Consider the following 26,605-nt stretch of genomic DNA (forward strand, 5'->3'; position numbering starts at 1 on the left):
ACCTGACTGTATATCGAATAATATAATAAAAGTACACGCAAAGTGACAACAACAAATATTTACATAAATTCACAATAAAACGTAAGCCTACAATAATTTAAGTACATAATAATTGAGGAAGACCCATTGAATTATATGAGTAAAGGTGTTGTCTTTTAAGTTATTTTTCAGGATTTTGTCCCCAATCCACTGCTGTATGTTGAATTAATTTCTTGCGCTTCTCACCCAAAACCTTTTGTTGTGTTTTCTTTTGATTGGATATTTGTCTGTAGTTAGCATTGAAATATCTGAAATCATCTGGCGTAGTGATATGGAACTGTAATGTAGTCAAGGCCTGCCTGGAACTACTTCAGCTGTGCTATTTTATCTTATATATATATTTAAAAATAACCACACATCTTAGAATGTTCATCGGACAATCAGAATCAGGCATCCAACAACACCAAAGTTACAGCATTAATAACAGCAATGTAATCTGTATTCTTGGTATACTTAAAAAAATTTAATCAAGAAAGAGCATAAAGAATTGTTTAATATCCAAAAGCAACACTTTTGAGTTTGGTCAACCTAAAATATTAAGCATTTTGAAGCACTGACATAATTTTTCTAAGAAATGTATACAAAACAAGCTTTCAGAATTACAGCTTTTTATGGCAGCTGACTGAACGGTGTGTAGGTTTGAACAGCATTTGACGTGGCCTCATCTCTTCTTTAGGCACTTTACATTACGCACCATGTTTGCATGACAACAGAAGCTCTCTTGCAGCTCAGAGAGGCTGGATCTGGTTAAAAATGAATGGAATTCAATAACTCTGAAGTCACACTGTCATCAAAACCTGTAATCCCATTACACACTCCACAGCACCACACGTGAGGTAACCGAGAGGACACCGGGGAAATGCAGATCTAGTCAAATCCACAAAAAATGCGATTCTTAACAGAGCTCAAAAGAACGAGGCTCTGAATATACAGTAGAGACATTATAAGAAGCTTCCTTTGAGATTCAAAAACATGTTATGGGCTACATGCTTATTATTGTAGTTACTTTTATTTTTTTTATTTATTTGTTAAGTACACGCTTTCATAGGTTTTTGCTGTGAATGATCTTTCACACTGGAGGACACACTGGAAAATAAGTTTAGGCTCACTATAATACAGAACAAAATAAATGCCAAAAGTATTTAATTAAGTAGCATGTTGAATAGCACAAACTGAAAAATAATACACTGAATTAACAAGTGCTTGTTCCAGAATTCCAGAGTTTGTATATTTAGGTCCTGATATTTAACAAAGCTGTTTATTTAAGCTGTGAATGTTTTAACTAAAAAAAAAAAATTCAAACAAGTTTTCATACTTATAAATTTAATAATTCATATTCAATTTTCAGATTTCACTTACAAAAATTCAATGCCCTTTAAAAATACGGTGCATAATATTCAAAAAAGGTCATTTTCAGTTCATTTTATTTCAGTTCAAATATTCGCTTACATAAATTTACTGGTTCAAATTCGACTGTTAAAATTCGCCATTACATCCGGGAACTGCAGGAAAAGCAATAGATTGCAGATTGAAGATCGCCAGCTGCTTTTTCACCAGCAGGTGGAGATGGAATAGTTTAAGATTTTTAACTTGGTAAATAGGCTACAAAAAAGCTAATAAAGGCACAAAAGTAGCATTTAATATTTTAGTGTCTTGGACATTATAAGTAATAAAATGAGTATGAGTAAAATATGTAATGGAAGCCAGCTGGAGATCACATAAAGGATAGTGAATATTTTGCACCTGTTAATTCAGTGTTTTTTTTCAGTTTGTGCTATTTAACATGCTCTTTAATTCAATACTTTTGGCATTTATTTTGTTCCATACACTAATCTCCCCCTAAGAAATAAATGTTTATTTAGCAAGGATACATTAAATGTATAAAAAATATCAGTGAAACATTTCTGTTTTAAAATAAATACTGTTGCTTCATTCTGTTCACTAATGAAATCATCTTAATAGTAACAAGAAATAGTAAGGCATGTTTTTTTGTGCACCAAAACTATATTACCACGATTTCTAAAGAATCATGAAACACTGAAGATGCTGAAAATTCAGCTCTTCTTTTACCAGAATATATGACATTTTAAAATGCATTCAAATATTGCTGTTAAAATACTTTTTTTTTGCAGCCTTGGTGAGAAGTCTTTGATGAAAAGAAAGTTCAAAAGAACAGCAATCCTCTGAAATGGAAGTCTTTTGTAGCATTATACATCATATAATATCATTCATTGCTACATAAAAGTATTAAAGGTGTCATAGAATAAAAATCTAGCAATACCCAGACATATCTGAACAAAAAGTGTTGAGTGCATGGAAATGGCTTAACATAAGCCTTAGACACCATTGTTTCCCCATTCCCATGTAAATCTTTTGAGTGTAAAATCTCAGTGAAAAGCAAGCCAATCAGAACAAAACACCAACTGTTATAATGTGAACAGGATTATTAATATAAACATCCTAGGTAGTGCAACAACATTCCTAGTGAGATTACAATGATAATATCTCTCTTATTTTTAAGTTTATCAAAGGTTGCATTAATCAAATATGTGTGTGGGTCTCTTATTTTGAAAATGGGAGAAGCATAAAGAGCTATTTGTGATGCATCTGTTTACATCTTGTCAGAACACAAAATGCAGTATATGCTTAATATACATATTTACAAGCTCCATAAAGTCTATTTAACTGTAGCTGTGTCTCATTTCAGAAATTGCATCCTCCAAAGGCGAGTCCTTTGAAGTTCATATAGGTCCTACCAAGTGTTTTCAATTAAGACAATCTAGCCTACAAAGAACAGATCTCATCACCTTGCGACTGTAATAGGTGTTGCTAAAAAGTGGTAATAAAATTTGTAATGATTTTATGTAATGAAGGCAAAATAAAGTTTACAAAAGCTGGAAATATATTTCTTTTGATCCATACATGTATAGATAAAAATGTACACTGTCTATAAAATCACTTTTTTAGTAAGACATTTCATACTCTTTTTCTTTAATAACATGTTTAGATATCCAAGAAAACTAAAACCTAATTCATAAATATAAACTGTAATCTGAAGTTTTCTTTTAAAATCGGCCTGCCGTTATCAGCATGCAATTTAGTCTTAGTATGTTCGAGATCTCGAATGATCCACCAGTTGTATACTTTATTACGTGGTAAATGAAGAACGTGTTTGGAGGCTGCATTTGAAGGAGCCTTCAAATTTTTTTGAAATGAGATAGTCTTTGATGACGCAGCAACTTTCAAATGCATCCTTCGGAGGATGCAGCCTCTGAAAAAAGACATAGCTAGTATATTTGTGCACTGTAAAAATTGCTGGGTTCCACACACTTCCTTCATGTTGTCCCAACACAAATCGATTAAGTTAACCTAATTTTATTCCGCAAATTTAAATGGATTGAACATAAAAAAGTTAGGGTTAAGTTTAAATCCTCAAAAATGTGAGAAACATTTTAAATATGAGTAGTTTGAACAACCAGCCAATGATTTTCTGTTAGTTAAAAATTTGCCAGTGTCTGTATTATGAAATGTTTGTCATCCTTTGTTGGTAAATTTTATTAATTCCTTTAAAAAATAAATATTAAAAGTTCCTATAGTTCCTTCGAACCCCCCCCTTTTTAATTTTTTTACAGTAGTATACAATCACCGGCCTATTATTAGGTACACTTTACTAGTACTGAGTTAGGCCCCCTTTTGCCCTTAGAACTGCCTTAATTCTGTATGGCATAGATTCAGGTACTGGAAAGTTACTGTTGCCTTTCTATTAGCTCAAACCAGTCTGGCCATTCTCCTCTGACCTCATCAACAAGGCATTTGCGCCCACAGCACTGCCGCTTACTAGATATTTTCTCTTTTTTGCACTATTCTCTGAAAACCCTAGAGATGGTTGTACGTGAAAATCCCAGTAGATCAGCAGTTTCTGAAAAACTCAGACCAGCCCATCTGGCACCAACAAACACGCCACGTTAAAAGTCACTTAAATCACCATTCTTCTTCATTCTGATGCTTGGTTTGAACTGTAGCAGATCGTCTTGAACATGTCTACATGCCTAAATGCATAGAGTTGCTTCCATGTGATTGGCTGATTAGAAATTTGCGTTAACGAGCAGTTGGACAGGTGTACCTAATAATGTGGCCGGTGAGTGTATGATGATGTCATTGTAAAACTTTTGAATGTAAGTGTGTATACTTCTATATATTTACACACAGAATGATGTGGTTGAAGGTTGAATGGTTGGTGGTCTACAGTATCTCTACATTTGTCACTGAGCAAGACATTTAATGCAGATACAGTAGCTTGACTTAATGTAGTAAGTGTGCTGATAGTCATATAGTTTAAAAGTGGGTGCTAAATGATTGCTTACTGCAATAATGACAGCGCATAATGACTATTCCAGCACTTCTCCAGTTCATGGACCACCCCTACTAAACACTGAACCCACAACCTTTTTGTTATTGAACTGAAAATCCATTCTGAGCGGCACATATCACTGCTGCCCAGCTAAACAGGACAAGATAAAGGTCTAATGCGACTGAACTGCCATGTTAGAGACAGATGCGGTGGCCACGATCAGCCTGGCACGGCCTTTCGCTGCCTCTGTAGGCCATCTGTTTCAGACTTGCTGGACGCAACACTGGCTGTTGTCACATTTTGTTTTGCTGTACCAGTTTGTTTCTTCACTTCCGCCCACATCGAGCGGCCAGTTTTACAACAGTGGGGGAAGAAATGGAGCTTTCCACATGGCTGGATTTAATTAGCAGCTTTTAATTGTATTTGAAACACCACCTGCTGTAAGCAGAAGGAAATGCACATCGTGAGTAGGTCAAACACAGGGCTGGGTATTGATTCAGATGTCCTGATTCAATTTGGATCTGATTTCGATTCACAAGCAAACGATTCGATTGAATTCATGATTTAAATTAGTGACTACATATACAAATGCTATTTATATTTCAAAAATTGTGAACACTTTATTTCAGGATACATTGTAAAATATATCTGTTAATTAACAGCTTGCGTATTTTGTGATTACAGATTTTTGTTTATTTATGGTTATGAATTGAATTATGTAAACTCTTGTCGACTTTTGATGTTGAAAATGTAACTTTTAAGTTTAACAAAGTAACTTTTATTAACAATTCAGTATATTTTACCAGGTTTTTGTACTTTGATCTACAAAACCAACCCAGACAATATATCCCAATGCAATAAAAGTAATTTCTTCAAAATATCAAGATCCCGTAATGCATTTCAAAAGTATCAAAAATATAAAACATAGCATGAGTTTTATACAAATAGAGTCGAATACAGTGGACCACTCCCCCATTTTATGTGCACACAGAGAAACAAACATATAGATATCCATTCTAAATACATCAAATCTATTGTACATACATTAATAAAGCTATAAATCATATTTAGCAAAGAGCAGTGAATGTTTTTTTATGTTCTTTGATTAAAATGAGTGGCATAAACAGTGTATTATTAAGCTGCTGTCACTTTAAGGCATTGCTCTAGACTAACAGCTTCCTGTCCTTCCATGACCAGTAGCTGCAGGTATTTGGCTGTGGAAATAATTGGGATCCTTTTCTGTCTCTGTCTGATATAATTGGATTCAGGTTGTTCCATGAACTGACACATGACTCAGCAGAAAGCACAGTCCTGCACGCCCGAACTAATGAATCTGAGCATCTCCGGGACAAAGAGTTGCATAGAGATGCTTTTCTCCAGCTAAAAATCTTTCTCAGGTCAGTCAAAGCCATACTAATACCCTAAAGACATAGTTTTGCTGTCATTTACTCATTCTGAAGAGACAGACCTGTACAGTATGTTCCTCAGTTCATCACAGAAAAAGGATACTTTGAAAAATTCTACTAAACTAAACTAAACTAAACTAAACTAAACTAAACTAAACTAAACTAAACTAAACTAAACTAAACTAAACCGTTTAACTGTAGCTGTGTCTCATTTCAGAGACTGCATCCTCCGAAGATAAGTCCTTCGAAGTCCACACAGGCCAACCAAGTGTTTTGAACTGAGACAATCTAGCCTACAGAGGACAGATCTCATCACCTGGCAACTGTAATAGGCGTCATTAACAAGTGGTAATAAAATTTGTAATGACTTTATGTAATGAAGGCAAAATAAAGTTTACAAAAGCTGAAAATATATTTCCTTTAATCCATACATGTATAGATAAAAATGTACCAGACATTTCATACTCTATTTGTTTATTGAAGTGATTAGATAAACATGAAAACTAAAACCTAATTCATACATATAAACTGTAATCCGGACTTTTCTTTTAAAAACGCCCTGCCGTTATCAGCGTGCAATGAATTTTGGAATGTTTGAGATCACGAAGAATCCACCAGTTGTATGCTTTATTACCTGCGAAATGAAGGACGCATTTGGAGGCTGCATATGACGGAGCCTTCAAATTTTTTTGAAATGAGATGACGCAGCATCTTTCAAATGCATCCTTCGGAGGATGCAGCCTCTGAAATGAGACAGAGCTTGTATATTTTGTTTATTGTAAAAATTGCTGGGTTACACACACTTCCTTCATGTTGTACCAACACAAATCGATTAAGTTACCTTAATCTTTTTTTTTTTTTTTGCAAATGTAAGTGTAAGACAACAATTAAGTTGTCCCCAAAAATCCTCAAAAATATGTTGATTCAGCTAATTTTGAATAAGCAGTTTGAACAACCAGCCAATCACTTTTGAAGTGTTAGTTTAAGATGTATATTGTAAAATTTGCCAATGTGTATATTGTGAAATATGTTTTTCATCTCTTGTTTGTAAATTTCACTAAACTAAACTAAACTAAACTAAACTAAACTAAGCTAAGCTAAGCTAAGCTAAGCTAAGCTAAACTAATTAACCCAGTTAAGCCTTTAATTTGCACTTTAACACTTAATATGAGCATTTTGCTAAATGAAATGCAATGAAACTAAACTAATCTAAATTAGTCAACCCAGTTAAACCTTTAAATTGCACTTTAAAGCTTAATATTAGCATCTTGCTAAACTTAACTAAACTAAATTAAACTAAACTAAACTAAACTAAACTAAACTAGTTATCATAATTAATCCTAGTTAAGCCTTTAAATTGCACTTTAAAGCTTAACAATAGTGTCTTGCATAACTAGCAAAACTAAACTTAACTAAGTAAACTATTAAAATCTCAGAGGAGAAATATACAATTAAATTACTTAAAATTAATAAAAATAAATTTATGCTAGTAGGCAAAAAATATGTATCACTTCATTAGGTATAATTTAAAACTATTAAGGTAAAACTATAAAAACAAGTAATTAAAAATGCACCACAAAATCACAAACAAACTTTAAAATATAAATTTAAAGGATATGTAAAAAAATTTAAATTCAAAAGGGTAAAAAAACATGAACCTCCTCAACTCAGTCAGTGGCGTACAGTAGAAAAAACCTCCATGATATCTTCTTCTGAAGCATCACAGTGAATTGTCACAGGGGAATAAAAGCGTTTTATGGTAATGCCTGAGTAGAGCTGCCCACCAGCTCTCTTTGTTGCATTAAGAAGCACAAGTGCATGTAACTCAACAATGCATGGAAATTAGGGGCGAACGCAGTAGAACAACTATAAGCATCTGCACGTTTGTAGAAAAGCGCCCGTGGCTCCGTTAAACGCCAAGATGCTTTTATCATCCATAGTTCATGTTCTTCATGTTGGTTTTTCACAAGCGCGCTCTTATCCAAGGTATCTAGGGAGGTCTTTGACACTGATTGGTGGGAGCGTCTGATCGCTTCGTTTTAGAAGAGAGGGAAAAAGAGAGAAAAAAACTTGAGTGCCTTTGTGATCGGCTCAGATGGCTTCGAGAATCCGTCTCCAGACTTCATTACTGAATCTCTCTCTGTCACCGTCGCACGTGTCAAGCCATTTTTCCCCTTTTCCTCCTCGAGAGAAGACAAAGGTAGAAAAACTAATCTTTTAGCTATAATCAGGAAAATGATTAATGTCTCAATTGTGGGTTGCTGACAGGTACAGCAGGATGCACAAAGGCAATTGTCTGCCATTCGGAGAGCCCCGCCAGGTAACGGGAGGGAGGATAGGAGGAACAGAAGCAATTTGGGGAGGAGGCTGGTGACAGTTTGACGGCCGCTCGCCTCTGATTGCCACGGCTGTTTTGTTCCCTCACTCCCTCGCCAAAAAATACAGAGAAAGAAGAAATACGTAATCGCAACCTCAGTGGTTAATAACAATAAAAAAAGAACGCCTGGAATCAAAGCCTGAAAGGAGGAAGGCAACCCTTCGTTCTTGTAAAGAAAAGAAAGAAAGAGACACATCAGACAGCCCACACTACATCTTTCACAGGAGCTCTGGGCTCTTGGAGGAACGGGGGGCTTTCTGTCACTCCTCATATCGGGTGTCTCTTTTAGGAAAAGTGACTTTAAGGAGAACTACCCACATACTGGTGCATCTGTACAGAAGAGGACTGAAGTGTAGTTACGCTGTATGTTTGGCTGTAGCAGTTTTGATTTCACCTCAGCGAAGTACGAGATAATGTGTGATTAGCATTTTTGAACACTTCCACACACACACACATACACACACGAGATGTTGTTTACTTCTCATAATTATGCTTATAAACATAGAGTCCTATCATACTTGAGATATCAGACGTACTATTTAAAGTCTGTGTGTAATCAGCAAATTAGCAATGTTAGCTCATTGTTATTCTTTAGGTGAACAATTAATCTAAAGTTAATCAACTAAAAAAAAAGCTTTTTCTGGTAATCTTCAATCATATTTTGACCATTTGCTTCTACGTTTGGAGTAACAGTGTTTTTCTATTGATGTCAGTTTGACAGCTTCAACCACAGTATTCTTAGCCACGCCCCTCTTACTGTTAGTTTGCTATGAGGGAATGATGTGTATAAAAAAAGTCCCACCCCTTAATCAATTTAAAGTTTCAGTTGGACGTACATCAACATATGGAAATAAAAGTCCAAAGCCTCCTTTCCACTGCACACGATTCGGATCCGGATCCGATTTGAGCTGCGGATGAGTTAAAATATTCTCTTGCGACTAGACTGTATGTGATGTATTTCAGTGTTGTACAAGCAGGTCCGTCTGCGCGAGATGAGAAATAGTATTTTTTTTGTTATTTTGTTATGACGCAGATGAAACGTCAAGCGCAAGTGGTTTACATTTTAAGTCAATGCCAAGATGCGAATAGGGTATCCGCTTGTTAAGGGTGACGTCACGCAAAGCGGCTTCCAGGTCCAAGCGCACTATTCTACTTAATGGTGAGACTCGTGAAATGGTAATAGTAAACGTTTACAAAGCGATTTAATACTTTCGAAAATCACGATCGCAATATATATGTCCATGCCTAATATCCAATGGCCAGAAAGTGGTTAATTTTTTTATAAATTGTTAAAATGTTGGTATTTGTTATGCAGCAAGCCCAGAGATTGTTGTGTACACTATGACTTTGTATAAAATGAACTTTAATGTGTGATATGAATAAAAAGTGATCATAAATGAATATTTTCTCAACTCAAGTGAGTGGCGGCTGGGACCCGGAAACAGTATTACATACGTCACCAACATGTTACCACTTAACAAGTAGATATGCGGAGCAAGTTTTACCTTCCCATACTCATAAATTTCCGGTGAACGGTTAATGTGACTTTTTTCCCATTTAATATGGTTCCTTTTACAGCATTGATGTTGTAATGTAATTAAAATATAATCAGTAAAATAGACTTTAGCATTTATTTAGTTGTTGAAGCGTAAAACGAAACAAAAGGCTCTCACGCGCCCTTAAGAATCTTGCTGAAACTCGAGAACAGTTCATCAAACTGTGCTGGGCTCAGTCTGAAGCAGTCTGAAAGCTTCTATCATCCAGGTACAGTTTCTGGAGGAGTTGATGAACTCACAGAGCTGCGTGCACCTCTGAAAGGATTTAGTGGACTCAGACATGGCGCACAACCAACACACGCTGTTTGTCAGCCTTTCTAAAGCACATAAACCCAGCTCACCAGGCAGATAGAAGCCCATGACATAATCCGCATTTATTGTGAAGTGAATTTAACGGTTGATTTGAAGGTTGTATGTTACCAAAAATGTTCATGCATTTATTTACGCGCAAATACCGCAATTTATTCACGTGTGCTGTGTCTTGTGTGGGTCTTGTCTTGAACAGGTACATTTGAATTCGAATTCACTACATGACTTTTAGAAAAAAGTATGTTCTATATTGTGTGAATGTGAGTAATATGAATGAAACCTGGATGTACTATATCCACCGTTTGTCATTATCAAGTGACCTACACGCTTCAGTAGTGTCGCTTCACTCCCATTTATTAAGTCTCTAGTTTGGCATCATAAGATAACTTAGATTCTTGTCAGATTCTCGCCAAAAGTAGCAAGACATTCGGGTACTTCTCGCTTGCTGCTTTTCACATACTATGAATTCGGACATACAGTACTCTTCAGCTTGCATGCTGCTTTTAGCATACTATATAGTATAGAAGTGTGCAATTTCAGATGCAGCCATACCAACTTCTGGTTCATGCGATGTGGCGCAGTACATGTGTATTTTTCAGCGCTAGAGAGCGTGCATTACTCGTATTTTTTTCTTTTTTTTTTTATCAAATAATACAATAGAAGACAGAAGATGCTACTGGCTATCCCATCTTCTTGTCTGACCGGAAAAAAGCAGAAAAAAAATACTATTCCATTAATTAAACTCGGACCTCCTGCAGTGGCGAGCAAATTGAATTCATACCGACTCCCCAACCCTGGGGCTTTTATTATTTTTTCATTATTTTCAGGACGTATTTATGCTGACCAAGACATTCTATCTGCAGCTCGTCCTCTTTTGAAACCCATTAACCATTTACCTGCCCAGTATCCACCTAGTATAGCACCTCGCACGAATGTGTACAGTACTGTGTGTATGAAGGATTCTGCAAATAATGCCCAACAAATTCCAGTTCTGCAAAGGTGGTACAAGCCCAGTAAAATGCTCAAATTAAATGCCTCATCCGCACCACTTTGCGCAGACTGAATAATTCAGCAGGGTACTTAGTGGAAATTACAGATACACAGCTTGAAAAAGAGGTCACGCAGAGGCTTGTGGGTAGGAGATATATGAGATTTCTAGAGCTGTGGCTGTGAGTCACGACGGATCTCGCCTCCGTGGGTCAACAGAAAAGACAGAAATTAGTCTAATGCATCCCCTCCAAAAAAGCCAGCGCTCAGATTGTGCAATCCTCTCTCTTTTGAAAGTCATCGATAATTAACTCAAACCAGCAGACAAAGCATCCCACTTCTCAAGGTCACACATCTCTGAGGTCGAACTGATACGATTGGGTTTCATGGCAGCGGCCCTGGTGAGATATCAGCTCACGAGAGAGAGCAGTTCTCCCAGAAGCCCCCTGAGCTCAGGTAACTTGAGGTCGTATCAAAAGTGAGGGCGGATAATTGAGCAAGCGCCGATAACGCAAATGAAGCTACTCACGTTTACGGATTCCCGCCCGCCGTACTTGATCCGAATCCTCGGCTCCTGTATCACATCCAAGTTCGTCCCGGTCACCACCAGAGGTGTGTGTCCGCTGAAAAAAAACACAAACACACACAGCAAGGTATGAATGTGAATTGGGATAAATGCAACAGCAACAAAAAAAACTTTGACGCGGAAGAAACTCATCTACATTTAAATCAAACGCTGCCCTCAAAACTTGTTTCTTTGTGATGTGCGCTTAGAAGATAATACGCTTTTGAGAAGGTCCTGATTAGAGACGCTTTTAACCGTCTTCAGTAGATTTAATCAAACATACTAGATGTGTCTTTGAAAACACTAAAGGAAAAGAGTCCTGCTTAGCATTCTGGGAATGTTTTCTGTGGTTTGATAAAGAACAACAAAAGGGGCGAGTGTCTGGGAGTGGAGCTGTAGCTGGAGGTGTTTCAGTTGTTTACTCTTGAGCGCTTCATTAGCCAGGCGCCGCTCGTACAGGGTTCTGTTCGGTGTGGTTCAACAAATAAAGCATCGTGACCCCATCTACTGATGCCCTGGCGTGGGGCACTCGCCCACAGGAAGGAAAAATCACATTTGAGGTTCACATTTCTCACAAACAGCCATATAAAGAGATCTTAAAGGGATGGTTCATTTAAAATAATTGCCTTGATTTACTCACCCTCAAATGGTTTCAAATCATTATGAGTTTGTTTCTTTTGTTGAACACAAAAGAAGATATTTTGAAGAAAGCTAAAAAACCTAACTTCCATATAGGAAAAACAATATGGAGGTCAATAATTACAGGTTTTAGCATTCTTCAAAATATCTTTGTTTGTTTAACAGAAGAAGCAATCTCATTAAGGTTTGAAGCAAGTAAAGGGTGAATTAATTTTTGTGTGAACTAACCCTTTAATCTACTTACCCTTAAGCTGTCAAACATGTTGATTTTTTTATTATTTAGTAGGACAGCAAAGAGGATTTTTCAGAAACTCTTGTCCCCTGGTATATAATGGAAGTCAGTAGCTTCCATCACTTCGCAATTGAGGTAATAAAGATGTACACTACCAAAAGTCTTGTCGCCTATCCAAGTTTTAGGAACAACAAATAATAACTTGACTTCTGGTTGATCATTTGGAATCAGAATTGGCTTATATGAAAGGCAAAGGCCTCTAGATTACGCTTATTTTACCAAAATAAAATATGATCATGGTCTTGTTTTTTAATTACTTATTTAGGACAGTAAGGTTTGATTTTGCTGAGACAAAAGACTTGTCACTCAAAGGGGTGGTTCACTACGATGTCATATTTTAAATGTAAGTGTAATGTAGCTGTGTGAACATAAACAGCATCTCTAAATGTAAAAAGCTCAAAGTTCAATGCAAATCGAGACCTTGGTTTTTACAGAGTTAGCTGTAACGTTACAGCAGAGGGAGCTAAAATGCGTCCAAACGCCGCTATTTCCACAGAGCTCCGTCTGTTTCTGTATTTAGGCTTCCAAAGGACACGACACAAAGACAGAAGTGCTTACAGTTCAATATTAATTATGGTCCAGAGAATTATAAAATACACAGCAAGCATGATTTGACAAAACGCAGCTCCAGAATCTCTCCCAGTTCAGTGCTGGATTCGGTTAAAATCTTCTCAAAGCAGAAGCTGTGAGCTACAACCTGTAAGTGTATTTATTTGTTAAAATTGATCATGACATGTACAGTGTCTAGCGTTAACGGTATGCTGTAGCAACGATGTAAACAATGGGAAATGCTGTTTGCCAATGTAACCCCAAATCATGAGTTTTCTTTCATCAAACTTGACTGATTTCTGTGAGAATCTTGGGTCCATGCAGGTTCCAATAGGTCTTCTGGAGTATTTGTGATGATTGGGATGCAGTTCAACAGATGATTCATCAGAAAAATCGACTTTCTGCCACTTTTCCCAATGATCAACTAGAAGTCAAGAAATTATTTGTTGCTCGTACAATCGACAATAAGACTTTTGTCAGGTAGTGTAAAATCTATATATATATATATATATATATATATATATATATATATATATATATATATATATATATATATATATATATACATATATGTGTGTTCAGTTTGTTGCACAGAGTGATTGCATCGCATTGTCAGAAGCCCTTGCTATTATGATGTCTTTTCAATATACTTTTAAAAACTCAAAGTAGTACCCCTGACTGATTTTCATTATAGTATATAGATCTCAGAGGACAATGATTCCAGCTACAAATTGTCTTTACTCTTCTACTTTACAAAAAAGTCAACAGCATCTTGGATGGCTTGAGAGGTCAGAAAGGAAATTAAAAGGAAATTACCAATTTGAGTGAATTATCCCTTTAAATACAATGCAAACATTTCTTGTCTCATTCTACCAAGGAATTCAGCTATAAAATCTGCATTCTATTTTAGAGCTCTATAATCTTACAGGCAGTGAAGAATTTTTCAAACATGTTTGTCACTATCTGAGTTGTTAATTTGTTTGTTGAATGACATTGTCACTACTTTTAATTACAGCACTGTGTATATACAAATCATGATTTAGCACTGGAAGGTAAACAATTTACTTAGTGCTTACAAAACGTTATGATTTTCATGAACACTAAAGAAGATATTTCAAAGAAATCTAAAAACCTGTTATCATTGACTTTCATAGTAGGACATACAAATACTATGGAAGTCGGTGGTTATCAGTTTCCAGCTTTTTTCCAAATATCTAGAAAGAAAGTCAAACAGGTTTGGAATAAGTAAAGGGTGAGTAAATAGCTGAATTTTCAGTTTAGGGTGAACTTTCCCTTTAATTATAATTATTAGTCAAACACAAACCCTTGTTTTATTAATACGCTATAAAAGTCAATGGGTTTTAACATAGATTGGTTCCCATCATTCCTAAAAATATTGTCACACACACACAGTTCAAATTTTAAGTATACTGTACATTTAAGTCTTCAGAGCTATGAACAATAACCTTTGAGCAATATAATATTGCTGCTGGCTGACATGACAGTACATACGGTTCTTGTGTATCTGTGTGTTAGATCTGGAATGACAGAGACATTCTCTTTCCGCATTTACTCCAGCTTTCAGAGAACCCGTATCTCAGCATAACTTATACAATCATTCTCAGCACATTTCTATTTCAGTCTCATTTTTTGCTACTGTATATAATGAGTAGCACTTTGCCATGAATATGATATAGCTCTGAATAATCTGTCCAGATCTGTATAGTGAAATGTGAGAAAATCCCTTAAAGGAAGAGTTCATTCAAAAATTACAAATATCTTGTTTTATATACAATGGAAATGAAAGGATTCTTTTTTTTTTTTTTACATATCTTCTTTGATTTTTGGCAGAATAATCAAAATAATGAGGATGTGAAAATTACAGAATATTCTTTTTGGGATGAAACATCCTTTTTAGGATGTAGTCATTGTAGAATTTAAACAGTATGAAAGGTACAACTGGGAATGAAAAGATTCGAGAGCTCATATTATATGACACTTGGAAAGTAAACATTTCAAATTTCTTCATTCATTAATTTTTCTTTTGCTTAGTCTCTGATTTATCAGAGGTTGCCACAGTGGACTGAACCGCCAACTATTCCAGCACATGTTTTACGCAGCGGATGGCCTTCCAGCCGCAAGCCACCCATACACTCTTGAATCCACACATTAAGGCCAATTTAGTTCAACCAATTAACTTATAACACATGTCTTTGGACTATGGGGAAAACCGGAGCACCTGGAGGAAACCCACACAAACACAGGGAGAACATGCAAACTCCACACAGACATGCTAACTGGCCCAGCCGGGACTCGAACCAGCGACCTTTTTGCTGTGAGGCGACAGTGCTAACCACTGAACCACCGTGTCCCCCAGTTTTAAATGATGATTATGATTTAAAAATGTAACTTCTAGGTCAGTAAGCAAAAAAATAAAACAAAACAAATTATGATACTGACCATGTGACTGGTCAGATGTGCATGTTTTAAGTAATTTAAATGATCAGTTTAACTTTTCTTAAAGGGATAGTTCCCCCCAAAATTAAAGTTGTAAATTATTTATTCACCTTTTACTTATTTCAAAGCTTTATAAGTTTTCTTTCTTCTTTTTTTATTCAACAAAATAATATTTTTAAAAATGTTGAAAACCTGTAACCATTGACTTCCATAGCATTTGCATTTTTTACTATGAATGTCACAAGTTACATGTTTTTCAGCATTCTTTAATATATATTATTTTCTTTTCAACAGATCAAAGAAATAAATAGAACTTTAAAACCACACAAGAATGAGTATATTTTAGTTTTCGGGTGAATTATTTCTTTCATTTTTATGCTAAGAACAATAGATTTCTTCATACTATGCAATGGATTTTTTTGGGCAAAATGAAAATCAAGAATTTCTTTTAAAATCTTAGAAGTGTTTTAAAAAATTGCTTTAGCTTCACAGACCCATCTACATGATTGCCCTGACATGATGTAAATCCTTTTTATTTTTAAAGTCTTTTTCAAGACAAAGAACTTTATCTGAATGCAAGACAGCTGCTTATTCATTTTCCCACATAACACAACACACGTCCTTGAACAAAGCTGCTGAACTCCATTTATGAGATCAATTCCTCTTAGGATTGTGCCTGATATCCATTCAAATGTACACTACTGGTCAAATGTTTGGGGTCAGTTTTTTTTCTTTTTTTTATTCTGCTCATCAAGGCAACATTTATTAAATATAAAAAACTATTGGATTGTTAAAGTGCTTTTTTATTGTATGTAGTTTCAAATTAATTATTACTCCAGTCATTATTGCTTTTATTACTAATATTAGTAATAATATTAATATTAATAATAATATTAATAACAATAATAATAATAATAATAATAATAATAATAATAACAATAATAATAATAATAATAATAATAATAATAATTATTATTATTATTATTATTATTATTATTATTATTATTATTATTATTATTATTATTATTATTATTAATGATAATATTAGAGTGATTTCTGAAGGATTATGTGACCCCTCAGTCTTCAGAGTAATGAAGCTGAAAATTCCTCTTTAAATTCACTTTAATAAATGATTAAATTAAATTATGAACTACTTTTGAACAGTTTTTTAGTGAGTAACATTTCACAATTGTACCATTTGTACTGTCTTTGATTAAATAAACACAGCCTTGGTGAGCAGGATAAGCTTATTTTAAAACATTTAAAAAAAAAACCCTCTGACCCCAAACTTTCAACCGGTAGTGTATCTACACAGCTCTCTATAATCCAGCACTAAAGCAATGCACCATCATATATGTTACCTTGCGATGCTCCATTCCGGCTCGATTCGCTGAACAGTGGGGTCGTCTATATACTCAAAAGCCAGGATGTCTCGAACTTGGGCGCGATCCACACTCACGCTGATCTGAACCGAACCCACGCCCGTCAGAGATGGTGCAGAGTAACACACAATCTCTGTCATAGTTCGTCTGAGGACAAACAAAAGCCGATACAAACCAATCAGACCACCAGGTCTTTATATCAGAAGGCTAGACATGCTGTTCAGACACACTATATATGAACAGTGCTTGTGGGCGGCCCTCTGCTCTTTTCAATTGCAGTCTTTTCTCTGAAAGTGCTACCCATGGAAAGTGAGCATTAGTCATTCACTGCAGCATATTAGTGTGCGATAAGCTGCTTCTTATTGCAGCACCAACAGGAACACATCATCCTTCCATAGGAACACAGAGGAAAGCAAGAATCTGCAATTAGCTGCTATCGCATTAAAAGCGGTCTTGGGCCTTTAAGTGGTACAATCATCTTTAAATTGAGATCCCCGGAGAGAGTGTGAAATAAGGGGCAGATATAGGAAGAAGTCAAGCAGGGGGTATGATATTTACATATAGAAGTGTGCTGTGAAAATTAGAGGAGGAGGAGGCAGAAATAAAGTTGGATAGGGAGATGTAGAGGAATATTAACGACTTTATTGCAGAAAGTTATAGACAATGCAAATACCTAATGGGTTGCCATGCTGTATAGTACAGTAATGTCTAAACATGTTCCTAGAGGGCCAATGTCCTGTATATTTTAGTTCCAACCCCAATTAAACAAACCTAAACCAGCTAATCAAGCTCTTTCTAGGTATACTAGAAACCTCCAGGCTGGTTTGTTGAATTAAGTTGGAGCTAAACAATGCAGGACACCGGCCCCCCAGGACAGAGTTTGGACACCCCTGGTATAGTACAATATAGTTTGATTCGTTATGAGTAACTCTGATTAGCCACAGCTAATAATACCTTTACTTGGTAGCTGTAAGCGGTACAGTTTCAGACAGTGGAAATGGAAGTCATTGCATGTACTGTACTGTAACTGAAACGTATCACTCAGTGGAAATGAGCCACAATTAGCCAATCACATAGCAGCAAATCAATGAATCTTAATTTGTGCAGCATTATGGTGGTAGGGTCAGAATTTGGTGTAAAAACCATGAAAAGTTTGATCTATCCTGCCTTGTGTCAACATGTCAGCCCAAAGGTGGTGGTGTCCTGGTGTGGGGTTATAATTTGTGGGCACACTATGGGTCAGGAGAACCCACCAAAGCTGAAATCATCTCAAACTTGACTCTTGTATGGCTGGTATTAGCAAGTTGTAACTAGTAAAGTTGGCAATAACTAAATATAAACTGTATTGTTATTATTGGTATTATTTTAGAAGTTTTCATTTTATGCCATAGAAAAAAAGTTTGATTCTTACTCGTAAAACTCGCAGGTCTGGTTCCCAAAAAGCACAGTGACACTGCTGCCTGCTCCCAGGTTTTCCCCCATTATGGTTACTTTTGTTCCTCCAGATTCCGGACCACGACTGGGAGACAAACCTGTGACCGATGGCATCTGCAAAGACAGAAAGAAAAAATAGACTATCAGAATATATGTAAAGAACTATCAGCCAATACTACTCCTGTCTTCAGTCTTACATGACACTTAAACAGTAATTCTAAAATGCTCATTTGATGCTTAAGAAAGATTATTGTGATCAGTATTAGCGATGCACCAAAGTTGTGGCATTTCTGATTTTCACCCAAAAGAGAAAAACGCCAAATACATACCAGTATGAAAGTTTTTTTTGCAGTTTTTGTATTCGTGTATGCTTTTTCAGATCTCAAATTCTCTTGCGATTGCCATTCACGCCTGCTGTTCTCGTGAAATCCACTAGAGGCCGCTATTGACTGACTGACTGAAAGTGTTTTTAAAGGCAATTGACTGCTTGACTTTTACCACGTTTTCAGATTTTACAACATTCTCACCCTGTTATTTACTCGTTTATTATATTTTTTGCCTTTTGTTTTTGTTTGACCTGCTTTCTAGAACCGTTCCTCTCCGGATTTAAACCCCGAAATCGTGGTCAACTCTTTTCTGCAACTCAAGTCCGCCAACGTACATGTCGAGCTACTAAGCAAACTGTTAAAAGCGGAAAAGCCCTCCACATGGAGATAAGTGGTCAGCTGGTAGCGCAAAAAGAAACACACCTACCCCATAACACTCTTTTAAAGACGAAATGCAGCCAAATGTAGCTCCAGCTACATAATTTGTGCTCTCCGAAAATGTATATGGGGCTACTTTTTCACAATAAGCCTGTGTTGAAATGAAGGGTTATGCTTCGCCGCAATGTCTAAGAATGTTTTCACTCTCCCTCCAGCTGTGGCTCCTCCAATGTGCGTCAGACATTGAAATCAGTGTGCTATTAAACCCCGTCATTTCAATGCACTAGGCGAAAAAGGCATGTATATTGCTGCATTGACTAAACCAAAGAAAATAGCAGAATCAAAATTTCGCATGAAGGGTATATTTAATATTTAGTTAATATTTAGTTCTGCTTATGCATGAACTGCACATGCTCACCAGAAAAGCATTCAAGTCCACTCAAATAACACGCCAACAGGACATTTCTATGTAGTATAAATGGCAACACAGTTAAACTGACACCTCTCAACTGTCAATAAGATGCGGCTGTTTTATTGGACTGTGTTTTTAAAATTATTATAATCTAAATTATTGAGTAAAATTTTAAAAAGTCCCAATAAAATATTAAATAACTATTGCAAAGGTTTTTTGATAATGGTTTTTGACCAAGTGCATCTACAATTTTCCATTTGGCCCAGAATATTCATTACAGTGCACCTCTAAATTGGTATTTATTTATATTTATTCTTTGATTAAATAATTGCTAAATATTTAATCATTCTATATATGAAGTACTGTCATTTTGATCAAATTAATTTATTTCTTTCATAAAAAACAACATTATTTTCACATGAAAAGAAAACTTGCTGCTTGTGACACAGAAATGACACAGCGCTGCAGCTTCCTCGATCAGCCGAAGACGAGCATGTTTTGAATCCGAATCGGTCTACATGTGGGTGGCTTTTCCACAAAAGACAGCCAACGTCTGTAAATAACAACTGTCCTTCATGAGTCTCATACGCCTTCTGCTCCGCTCGCAAATAAAGAGCACACGCAACAAAGAAAATGCCATTTCCAGCCTTGTCAGAGTGATGCGAGCTCATGAAAGGCACGTCTGAGGAGAAATAAAAGCCTTTTAAAAAAAACATCGAACATAAACTCTCTAGTTCCCCAGTCCTCCTCGGTTTAGTGTACACAGGGACTGCAAGCGGCAGATGGAGAAAACTGAAAGAGACAGCTCTGTGTCTTAAGAAAGCAGATGAAACGGCTGGCGGTCGACTTCACACGTGCACAGACTAAAAAATGAATTAACACCAATTTGGGTCTCGCCTCTCATTGTTCTACAACTGGTGGGCCGCTCAGGGACTTCATGATGTCCGACAACATTTTCTGAGATAACATGCTGCTTTTATACTGTACAAATGCATGTGTACAAATGTATACAGAAAGTGGCTGTAATACAGCGGTGAAAAAAAGTATTGAACACGTCATGTTTTTCCCTGGGAATAATATTTCTAAAGGAACTGTTGACATGGAATTGAACCAGATTTTGGTAAAAAAAAAAAAAAAAACAATACAAACATAAAAATAAAATCAAACCCCAAAAAATCTGATAAATGAGTTACAGTATGTGTATTAACAATGGAATGACACAAGGAGCAAGTACTGAACTACTAAAAGGTAAATAAGACTTTACTGATTTGATGGCAGCTTAAAGACGCCTCTCATATGGAGAATGAAGTCAAATGCATTGTGTTATAGTCACCAGCGATCTAGCCACTGCGGATCGCTGGAGAACTACACACATGCCACATTTACAAACTACAACTCCAAGCATGCACCTCGCACACACCGGTTCCTGCTTCACCTGGATTACACACACACACAAACAATCGGAGAATCAGAATAAACTGATTACATGGAGTTTAAAAACAGCACAGACACACACATCAGGGCTGAGTTTTGTTTTACTGTTAGTGGACATTACGATGCATCCTTGCATTTCCTATTCGACCTTTTGCTTTGTACCTTTGTTTACATAGTTTGCCGTCTGGTCCGTTCTCTTTGCCTGTGACCTGACTACTCTTTTGCTTCACCCGAATGCACTTGTTTGCTCCTGTTATTGATCTTTGCCTGTCTGACTATCCTCTGTTGAATAAATACTGTACGTGGATGGTCAATTCCGTTGTCAGTATCCGTCCATGACACATTGCTCAGGTGTAAGCTTTTCACAGACTTCAACAGAGTGTAAAAATCTTGATAGTTCTGTGGGTCTCGTCTAGCAGATCTGATCTTTACTTTGTAGTTTCTATTGGGTTCAAGTTAGGTGATTGGCTGGGCCATTCTAAGGCTTGATTTTCTTTTTCTGAAAGCATCTGAGAGTTTCCTTGGCTGTGCTTTGAAATGTCCACCCTGGTTTCACTGTTATCATTCTGATAATGTACAGTAGATGTTGGACTAAAGCAGCTAATATTAATTTACACTGACAAATGGAAGAGGACTGCTGAATAACTACTGAGATTTCAGCTGCTGTCTGGGCTTTCAATGCCTTTCTACATCTTTCTCCCTTCATGTGTTCAATACTTTTTTCCTGTGTCATTTCATTTTATGACACATAACTTAATTTGCAAACTAATTTGTTTTGTTTTCTTTGCATACAAAGATTTCTTTGGCTGTTACCAAAATCTGGTGCAAAATTCAAGTCAACAGCACCTTCAGAAATATGTTTTCTGAAAGAAATGGTGACATGTTCAATACGTATTTCCCCCACTGTATAAACAGCTCCCCTAATTAGAAAAGCCTGTTCATTGTGGTGGTATGGATGATTGTTTGCTTTTAGTGTGTGTGTGAATGCTGCTGTTGATTATCTATTAACCCCAGGCCGGCAGTTGGGTGTTTGGGACAGGTGTGCAACAGTCCCCACAGGTGTGACAACATGGCAACCATCCTCCATCCTTTGATTTGCTTAATGGCTTTTATTGTCTCCCTGTTCAATATGCACTCCCTGTGGTGTTTCGTCTTCATAATCACTCAATATTTTAATAACCGAAAAACAAGTTCTATTATGCTGACGAGAGCTGCGCTTCTTAACGCAGAAAGCAGGGCTGCCGTTTTACCAATAACAATGACGCACACACACAGCGGCAATCTGTAAATTAGCAAGTTTTTACGGCACATCTCGAGTCTTTTGTGCTTGACGAGTGCATTAGTTCAATAAACACGCTTTTCTTTTAATGTCTTGGTGAATATTTGTGTAAATAATGCTATTAACCGCTAATCGGCAGCATCGTTTAAGAGGACAGACAAAAATAGTACTTTAAAAAGCACTAAATAGAACAATTAGCTGATAAAAATGTCACGCCAGCCATAAAAAAAGGTTATTTTATTGACCTTATGGCTTTTAATGACTTTTCATTTGCATGGAGACAGTTTCCACACATTAATGGGGTGATTTCCTAAAGAACTCTTTGGACAGATACAAACTACTGATATTTAAATACATAAATATAATATGCTAATGTACTCCTTTTGCTGCCAGATTTTGCTGTAAAAATAGAAGGCTTACAGACTTTAGGCTCTGCCTAAAACCGTGGATTGCAAAAGATTGATTGGGGTGCGTGTTTACAGTTTGGGAGCCTAAAAATAAAACATATGCATAGTGCCGTAGTGGCATGAACACAATTACAGAGCATCATTCAAGATTTCTAACAGTCAGAATGATATTATTTGCTAATTATGGAGAAAGATATGTTAACACATTTTTAAAGATACAGTTTAATAACTAATTTCTAATAACTAATTATTATTCTTGTGCATGATGACTACACAATATTTAACTAGTTATTACTAGTTACTGCAAGATATTAGTATTCAGTTTAAAGTTCAATTTAAAGGCTATCTTAATTATGAAATCTGGACTTTACTAGAACTATGTTAAGCTGCTTTGAAACAAACTACGGCTTTAAAAAGCATTATATAAATAAAAATGAACAGAATTTAGTTGATTTAGGTTAACTAGGCAGGTGACCTTAAATTGACCTTAAAAATCATTATTATACACTCACGGCCACTTTATTAGGTACACCTTACTAGTACCGGGTTGGACCCTCCCTTGTCTTCAGAACTGCCTTAATCCTTCGTGGCATAGATTTAACAAGGTACTGGAAATATTCCTCAGAGATTTTGACATATTGACAGGATAGCATCACGCAGTTGCTGCAGATTTGTTGGCTGCACATCCATGATGCGAATCTCCCGTTCCACCACATCCCAAAGATGCTCTATTGGATTGAGATCCGCTGACTGTGGAGGCCATTTAAGTACAGTGAACTCATTGTCATGTTCAAGAAACTAGACTGAGATTATTTGTGCTTTATGACATGGCGCGGTATCCTGCTGGAAGTAGCCATCAGAAGATGGGCACACTGTGGTCATAACCTGGTGTAGTTTTCTGCCGCTGTAGCCCATCCGGCCTCAAGGTTGGATTTGTTCTGTGCTCAGAGATGCTCTTCTGCAAACCTCAGTTCTAACGGGTGGTTATTTGAGTTACTGTTGCCTTTCTATCAGCTCGAACCAGTCTGACCTCTGGCATCAACGAGGTATTTGCGCCCACAGAACTGCCACTCAATGGATATTTTCCTTTTTCGGACCATTCTCTGTAAACCCTAGAGATGGTTGTGCATGAAAATCCCTGTAGATCAGCAGTTTCAAACCACCCCGTCTGGCACCAACAACCATGCCACGTTCAAATTCACTTAAATCACCCTTCTTCCCCATTCTGATGCTCAGGTTGAAATGCAGGAGATCATCTTGACCATGTCTACATGCCTAAATGCATTGAGTTGCAGCTATGTGATTGGCTGGTAAGAAATTTGCATTAAAGAACAGTTAGACAGGTGTACATAATAAAGTGGCCAGTGAGTGTATTTTACAAGAGGGATAATGCTTTTGAATATACAGTATAAATACACAGATGATCCTTATATTCAAAAATATAATTAGAAACATTAATGTAGACACTTATAAAATCTTTTTTGTGCATATAAATGGATGACTAATGAGAGATAGGGGACGTACGAGAAGAAAGTCAGTGCAAAAAAAGTCTTTGTTCCTAAAAAGTAGCTGTGAACAGTTGAGGTTCACTATGCTGAGCTCTGAGTCACTTCCTCTGATTTGACATTTTCGCTGTTAAAGCGCTTCAGAGAACAAAGCAACCTCAGCAAAGCCCACCTGTCCAAAGGCATAAGATCACAGTGACCCGCAACTTCTCTTCAATGGACCAACTAAAGCCCAATTTAATAAACCCAAAACAACGGGCAGGTTCAGCATTGCCTCACTGCATTATTCAGAAGTAGCAGAACTCGAGGTCTTACCACAAAGGAATAGAGCTGAGAAGAGCGAGTCTGGAGCTCCGGTTTACACTCCCCTACACACAAATGGACCGGTCCGGCTTTACTGTCCACTGGAGCTGCATCCATTTCACATACAATCCTGAAAAAAAAAAACAAGAAACATACAAACATTCAACCCTTTGATTCATATTTTGTTTCGTTTTAAATTATGTATTGCACCTTCGGTTTGGAGAACTTCCATTCAAAAGAAATGGACAAAATAGGGTAATAATACTGAATAATAATGTAGCATAAATAATTCATATATGAAGGGAAAACTGAGTAAGGGGTGTTTTGGCTTTATGCTTTATTTTTAGTCATCTTAAAATATATACAGTTGAATTCAAAATTATTAGCCCCCCTATAATTTTCAAAGAAGTTCCTATAATATTTATTTCTTATTGAGTCTTATTTTTTATTTTTATTTTAAAAAAGCAGTTTTGTTATATTTTTTTAACTATTTGAAGGTCAATATAATCTAGCCCCCTTAAACTTTTTTCCCCCGATTGTCGACAGAACAAACTTCTTTTGTTCAGTAAGTTTCCTTCCTTAAGTCTTTCCAAACTTAAGTCTTTAAATTGCATTTTAAGCTCACTACTAGTATCTTGTACAATACATAGAAGAATTGTGTACCGACACTGTCATCATGGCAAAAGTAAAAAAATATGAAGAAATGAGTTATTAAAACTATTAAAGTATGTTTTAAAATGCTTTGGAATTAAAAATTCTGTTAAACAATAATTGTGAAATTGTTACAATGGCTGGACGTGGACATGGAGTTGAGGATCCAATTGGAGTTGATTAAGAGAATCGTCTTAGAAGCAAAGGTCGAAACAGGAACAAACAGGAGCATATAGATAATCCAAAGTGTGGTCAATAAACAGGCAAATGTTCGGTACAGGCGGCAAACAACACAAACAAAGAAACAAAGCAAAGGGTCAAACACGGCAAGGCAAGGTAGGGGAAAATGTGTCGTAATGCTCACTTAATATTTTACCAAGACTCAGCAATGGTATGTCTGTGTGTGCTTAGTTTATAGTTCTTGAAATCAGTCCATAATGACCTTCTTGCTGTGAGTGTAATCAGTGGGAATCAGGAACTGGTGTGTGCGAGGTGCATGCTGGGAGTTGTAGTTTGTTAATGTGTATAGTTCTCCAGCGCTCCGCAGCAACCAGATAGCTAGTGATCATAACAGAAATATTATTTAAATAATTACAATTTCACAGGAGATCTAATATATATATGGTCGGCTGAATTTCATCTGTTCATTCTAATAAGCTGCCTTTTAATATTGGATGAACTGATTTTTTGGTACTACCAAAACTCACGCAAAGCATCATGGTGGGTATAGGAAAACCGCTGGGTAAGCTATATTTTTAATCTTAGCTTGAATGAAGTCACCCAAATGTATGGATATCACCCACATTGCTTCAGGTCCATCCCTGGATTGACTTCAGACTGAGGAGGCAAAGCATTGGAAGTCATCTCTACTCCTGCCGAGTGATCAGTATGCGACTCTTCCTCTCTCTGCATTGATTTCCTCTTGATCTCAATGTAATTTTTGCTTTGGTTCCTTGATTGCTTTAGCGCACACATTCCATTAGCTGAATTGACAAGGCCGCCCTACGGGACCAGCGATGCGGAGACACTTCTGCTGCAGCAAAACCAGATGTTCCTGCAGGTTCTACACTGCGTAATGGGGATTCTACAATTATAGGCACTTTTGGGAAATGAACTTCCTGAAACATAGCTTTCACTCTAGGTTATTTCAGGTGCACACAAATATTTCAGTTAGATGGTGGACATCTAAACCTTACAGGAGGGTTTTGTCATTTTGTACTACATTTTTTTTATATAAGATAATTTGGAAGGTGTGATTTCTGACAAATAATAACTTATGTATTTTATCTTTTAGCATTTGGAAATGGAAAGGACAAAAAAAACAATGACTCTGGCTTGCAAATTAACGCAAGTTTCTTTCACCAGCATTTGATGTATCCTAAACAGTATATGGACAATTAAAAAAAGTAGTAATTAGCATAATTACACAAAACTACAAAACAATAATTTAATAAAAATCCTTTACTTCATTTTTTCTTTTTTTTAGAAATAAAATATCCAAAAATAAATAAATTATTATATAAAATAGATAATATGACATCATTACTGTATATTCATTCATTCGACC

General features: G+C 36.3%; 1 protein-coding gene across 21 annotated transcripts in view; it reads right to left on the reverse strand.

Moving 5' to 3' along the window:
- plxna2 (plexin A2) overlaps positions 1 to 26,605 on the reverse strand; it is a 775,091-nt gene that overhangs the window by 78,511 nt on the left and 669,975 nt on the right. For all 21 annotated transcript variants that reach the window (XM_087307494.1, XM_087307492.1, XM_087307488.1 and 18 more), the window contains 4 exons: positions 24,400 to 24,517; positions 18,321 to 18,457; positions 16,889 to 17,056; positions 11,555 to 11,648 (listed from right to left, as the gene is read on the reverse strand). In XM_087307494.1, the coding sequence (XP_087163620.1) occupies positions 11,555 to 11,648; positions 16,889 to 17,056; positions 18,321 to 18,457; positions 24,400 to 24,517 (517 nt within the window). The remainder of the gene's footprint in view (positions 1 to 11,554; positions 11,649 to 16,888; positions 17,057 to 18,320; positions 18,458 to 24,399; positions 24,518 to 26,605) is intronic.

This window comes from Danio rerio, chromosome 23, assembly GCF_052040795.2.
Source record: "Danio rerio strain M-AB ecotype USA chromosome 23, GRCz13ab, whole genome shotgun sequence".
NCBI lineage: Eukaryota > Metazoa > Chordata > Actinopteri > Cypriniformes > Danionidae > Danio > Danio rerio.